At 36.0% G+C, this 6000-nt stretch overlaps 1 protein-coding gene across 1 annotated transcript in view; it reads right to left on the reverse strand.

Moving 5' to 3' along the window:
* LOC123552825 (receptor-type tyrosine-protein phosphatase beta-like) overlaps positions 1–2423 on the reverse strand; it is a 107362-nt gene extending 104939 nt beyond the window's left edge. The window contains exons 1-2 of the mRNA XM_053542144.1: positions 2382–2423; positions 699–776 (exon numbers count right to left, since the gene is read on the reverse strand). Coding sequence (XP_053398119.1) covers positions 699–776; positions 2382–2423 — 120 coding nt within the window. The remainder of the gene's footprint in view (positions 1–698; positions 777–2381) is intronic.
* Positions 2424–6000: the final 3577 nt, after the last annotated feature.

Below are 6000 nucleotides of genomic sequence, written 5' to 3' on the forward strand. Positions count from 1 at the left end.
CAAAAATCCATAAAAATGAGTACATTGGAAGTGACTAGTGGTACAAACTTATTGACAAAAGATTTCAGCAAGATGTACTGTTATAAATAACCAAAATATTGTGCAGAAGACAGTAAACTGTTTCAACGCTTTTGAAAGAATGCAGAAAATTTACATTCTGATTGCATTTTTACCAAAATCTCACATTTATTTTCACCCACTTTATCATTTTTCAGTGTCTTATATACATTCTATGCCAAACTTGATGGAAATTAACATATTGAAAATTTTCACCCAAACTGTGGGCAAGAAGCTTTAAACTATAAAGCCTCTAGATGCATCATCTTACTCCAAGTATAAACAAAACAGAAGAAAATTAAACGCTGTATTAAAGCTGTAATTTGACAATACATCTCAAAACTATTGTACATACTGCAGATGCAAGAAACTGAACATGAAAACTAAGTATATAAATCATCACTGTAAAAAAGGCTACAGGTAATTCAAAAAGACAAGTTTATCTTACTCTAAAGCAGCTTTATGCAATTTTTCTAAACCAGACTAATGTATTTATAAAGTTTTAGCAATAATTCACAAATACCTGATTCAGGAATAATTAGCCCCTTGATAAAAGAAGAAAAGTACCCATATTGTATAAAGGCCATTTACTAGTGCAATATAAATCTCTACGGGAATATTCAACAGGAGAAATGGCTTACCTTCTCCGACTCTCCCTTTTGTCCCCCAGTATAAAAGTCAGTCTTCCTAGCAAGAAAACTAAACAGCTTTTCCAGCAACTGAAAATAACCAAGATGGCATTTGTTACATAATTATATAGAAATATTTAGAAAATGTCCCAAACTGTCTTTTCATCAGTACAATGGTAGGTAACTACAAGAATGGCCTCATCACTACTGGAATACCAGAGAGTTGTGCAGGACAAAAGTAAACAGCATTTTACTGTAGAAAGATAAGAATACAAAATTTATGGTATAACTGAAAAGTTGTTTTATACAAAATAGAATTTGTTGTTATTCCATTCAGTAATTCATAGAATGTTCCTGCACAGATATGTAACAGTAAAATCTGATGTCTTTACCTTGAATTTAATCCTTCCAGAGTGAACAATTTAGACAACAGTTCTCATGGTTTTAACAATATTAGATGACGGGCAATAGAAGGGCTTTAACAAGAACCAACAGACAGTCCAAAGTGAATAACAGTACGATTTCCATAATAAACAAGCAAATTCGATGAATTGGTATCCCCCGCCGAAAGGGTTTGTGGTGAGGAATGGCAAAAAGATATATCCGGCAAAAAGTTAAGGATGTTAATAAGAAGCAAATAATTTCATTAGTCAAAATCAATTTAACAGAAAACAAATGTTTAATTAAAGAGTACATAATAAATGTATGATACTTTGATCCTGACTAAAGAATTTATTTTGAATGGGATATGCTTACTGTAATAAGCCTAGCTTTTAAAATTAAATGCAGTTAATTGAAATGTGAGCTTGAAGTTTAACTGGAATGAAATATTGTCTTTGAGTGGTTTGGCACCAGGTGTTGCTGTTTTACATGTACATTTGAACTTAAAAGATCAGATGTCCTTAAGAGAACACAGGTAAGATATCTTGAACATGGCTGAGGGCAAGGTTTGTGCAGTCACAACTTAACATGTTGAAGGTTTGAACATTTAAAAAAAAAAAAAAAAAGGAATGGAAATATATATATGTATATATAGATATATGTATATATTTATTTTTTTAGGGGGTGGGGGTGCAGGGGAATGGGAGAGGAAACAAAATTTCACATGCTGATTATAAATATTGATTGAAAATTAAAAATTAAAAAAAAAAAAGGTAAAAGAGTGAAGTTGGAGTGGGGGGGGGGGGGGGGGCAGAGGATGCATGATCAGTGGTGGGCATGACTGGGTGGAGAAGTGAGGTGGGGGAATGGTACAACTTGGAAGGTTTGAAAAAAATCTAAAATAAGAAATGAAAAAAAAAATTTTTTTTGGGAGGGGGGTTGGGAGGGGGAGGGGGTGTGACCAATGCAAGTGGGTGACCAGGTGTGGGTGCGCAACTTCACATGTTTATAATAAATGTTCACAGAAAAGAATGAAAGAAATTTAATGAAATTCTGCCAAATGGTAAGTTTGTTATGTACAAATATGTGGATTTTTAGACAATTAAAGGGCAATAACTCTGAAGTTACAAAAAGAAATCCGTACAAAATTGTCTGTGCACAACCACATTATAGTGCTCTAAATTCTGTTAAAGTTTCATAGTTCTAGGTCAAATATATCAAAAGTTATGATGCAGAAATTGGCATATCTATAGATCTATAGTACCCTATATAGTTAACACTAGAAACTTCTAAGGGCCATAACTCTGGTGTTACTTGGGCAGTCTGTCTGAAACCTGATGGGCCCCATAACCTCATAGTGGTGAACATGTACATGAAGTTTGTTTGAAAAAAAATCTAAAATAAGGAATGATTTTTTTTTTTTTTTGGTGGGGGGGGGGGGGTGTCGGGGGATAGAGGGGGGGGGGTGTGTGATCAAGGTAAGGAGGTGACCAGGTGTGGGTACACAACTTCACATGTTTATAATAAATGTTCATGGAAAAGAATGAAAGAAATTTAATGAAATTCTACAAAATGGTAAGTTTGTTATGTACAAATATGTGGATTTTTATACAATTAAAGGGCAATAACTCTTAATTTACAAATAAATCCAAATGAAATTGTGTGTACACAACCACATTATGGTGATCTAAATTCTGTTTAAGTTTCATAGTTCTAGGTCAAATATATCAAAAGTTATGATGCAGAAATTGCCATATTTATAGTACCCTATATAGTTAACACTAGAAACTTCTAAGGGCCATAACTCTGGTGTTACTTGGGCAATCTGACTGAAACTTGACGGGCCACAAGAACTCATTGTGGTGAATAAACTCATTGTGGTGAATATGTATATGAAGTTTTAAATAAATATTCCCAACCATTTCCTAGATATGGCTCCGGACGGACGGACGGACGGATGGAAAGACGGAAGGATGGACGGACGGACAACGCCAAAACTATATCCCTCCGACTTTCGTCGGGGGATAATAATATACAAATATTGTTCAACCGACTAATGTGATGTTGGCAAAGCCCTAACGCAGCTGAACAGTAACCGGTACCCTGGAATCAGATACTCCCATAATGCACAAACTATGGTGGAAGGTGTTTTAGCATTGGTTGTACTGGAGAGTAAGATGAACTGGTGGTGTCAGAAGGTAGAGACAGACTGGCTGTGATGGAGATTAGGGATTGACTGGTTGTGTCTGACAGCAGAGACTAGTTGTGTTGGAGTGTAGAAACTGACTGGTTGTCTCAGAGAGCAGAATCAGACTGGTTGTCGAGAGCAGAAACAGACTGATTGTGTCGGAGATGCAGAAACAGACTGATTGTGTCAGAGAGCAGAAGCAGAATGTTGTGTCGGAGAGTGAAGACGGACTGCCTGTGTCAAAGGGTAGAGTGACAAGTTGTGACAAGAGCAGAGAGGAACTGGTTGTTTCAGAGAGTAGAGAGGAACTGGTTTTTTCAGAGAGTAGAGAGGAACTGGTTGTTTCAGAGAGTAGAGAGGAACTGGTTGTGCCAGAGAGTAGAGAGGAACTGGTTGTGTCAGAGAGTAGAGACAGGCTGGTTGTGTCAGTCTTCACAAGTTCTTATCATCATTAATAATTTTTCAAGCAGTAAATGGTAATGAAAATACTAGAGACAAATAAGGTCAGGATATAGGCTAACTTATAAATGCAGAGTAAACTAGAGATGTGTCCATAGGGCAAGGATGCTGCCTCTATGTGGTGTATAAGGAGTGTTTAGTGTAATTGCATTGACAACTGAACATTTAGACGGAACCATTAATAAGATCGTGACCACTGACTTTATGGATGTAAGCCTTGCAATGTCCTCCTGCTACATTGAATTATTAGGTCTGGACAAGAAAATTTACCTTAAATACATAAGCTTTAAATGTGATACTGACCTTGTAAATCTAGCACAAAGTTATTTGAATATCCTTCTATGCATATAAAATGCACAGACTGGAAAAGAAACAAAAGCCCTGCCAAGCATGGCAATATACGCTTAAAGGGTTATAATATTTATCATAGGTGGACGGAAGCAAAATCGAAAGACTTTTTTTGGTGGGAGGTGTGTGTGTGGCTGGGTTGAAAGCAAGGTTTCTGTAGATTGTTGCAGTCTGCACGTCTTATCATCACCTGCCTATATTCCAAGTCTGAAGTCAATAACTTTATCTTTTAAGTTGGCTCTGAACATGAAATTTGATGGGCAGCTTTGACCTTGCTGTGACCTTCACCTTTTACCTACCACCCTGGTCTTCATACACTCTGCACATTTTCTCATCACCAACCCACATCCCTTAGTAGTTTGAAGTCAATAACTTGAACAGATATGCTACGTACACTAAATATGATGGACAGATTTGACCTTTGAGCTAAAGTTGTGACCTTGACCTTACACCTACAGACCTGGTGCATGTTCTCTGCACATCGCCTCATCACTACTTATCTACATGCAAAGTTTGAAGTCAATACCTTAAATGGTTAACAAGTTATTTGCAGACACAAAATATGACAGACAGATTTGACCTTTTAGCTCAAATTGTGACCTTGACCTTTGACCAACAGACCCTTGTTGATGTGCTCTGCATATCATCTTAGCGCCACCAACCTACATGCCAAGTTTGAAGTCAATACCTTGCATGGTTATTTAGTAATGCTCCAGACACAAAATATGATGGACAGTTTTGACCTTTGAGCTTAATTTATGACCTTGATCTTTGGCCTTACCGTCTATAGAGCAGGTTCAAGTGCTCTGCACATCGTCTCATTGCCACTTACCTATATGCCAAGTTAATACCTTTACTGGCTATAAAGTTATGCTCTAGACACGAATTATAATGAACAGACGGACGGATACACATGCCATTACATAATACATCTTGTTTTTCCAAAACAGGCATATAAAGTTACAGTGTACCTTTAACCTCTTTGTGTGACCTTGACCTGTAAGCTTGGGCTCTGGGTGTTGCAAACATGATACCTTCAGAAGGTATCATGTTTGCAACACCCAGAGCCCAAGCTATGTGGTCACTTGTGCCAAGAAATTTTAAAATCAATGTATTGTGAAGTTATAGGATGGACACAATTTTCTGAACAGTCATATAAACATACATATGCATGTATACATACACACACTGACAGGGTAACAGTATTTATAAACACCCCCAATTTCAAGGTACCCTCAACCATTTTGAATGGCAGAGGCCACAAAAAAACAACAACACTTCGCAAGTTGAGAAATAATTTTATTAAACATACAATAACAATGTACAAGTTAACAGTAGCTAGCAGAACTGTATTTTCATAAAGCTGAAGATACCTCTTAAAAATATTTTGGTTCTCAGTACATTCTAATATAAATTTCTGTTTTATTAAATGGATGAAACAATTAACAACATGAGCATTGTGATTTTTGTCCTGCAACAAGTTTTAACTGAACACACTGAACCTAACTCTTCAAAATGGTGATGCATTTTATTCCTGAATTTTTGAGAACCATAGCCGTATAATGTTGCTAAACAATTTTTACCACTTTCTCTTTCAAGATTCCAATAAACCTTACAACATATATGTACATTACACTATACTAAACTATGAAGTCAGTAGTACTTGTGGAGGATAAATTTTCATGGACTTTGCACTTAAGTCAATCTACAAAAATTCCAATTCATTTTATCCTGAAAGGAGGGTATATGATACAGTTACAATTTCTTATAACAAAATCATTTAAATTCAATAAGCCTACAGTTTACTCTTTTAAAATTTGTAGTTTTATAATACAATATGTAAGTATTTGAAATCTGACTGGAAAATCTGGCATCTGTCGAAATTAAACATCCATGTCTCTTATCATGGGTTTCATTAATTATTGTGAAAGGTGGAAA

The sequence above is a fragment of the Mercenaria mercenaria genome, chromosome 4 (genome assembly GCF_021730395.1).
Source record: "Mercenaria mercenaria strain notata chromosome 4, MADL_Memer_1, whole genome shotgun sequence".
Taxonomy (NCBI): domain Eukaryota; kingdom Metazoa; phylum Mollusca; class Bivalvia; order Venerida; family Veneridae; genus Mercenaria; species Mercenaria mercenaria.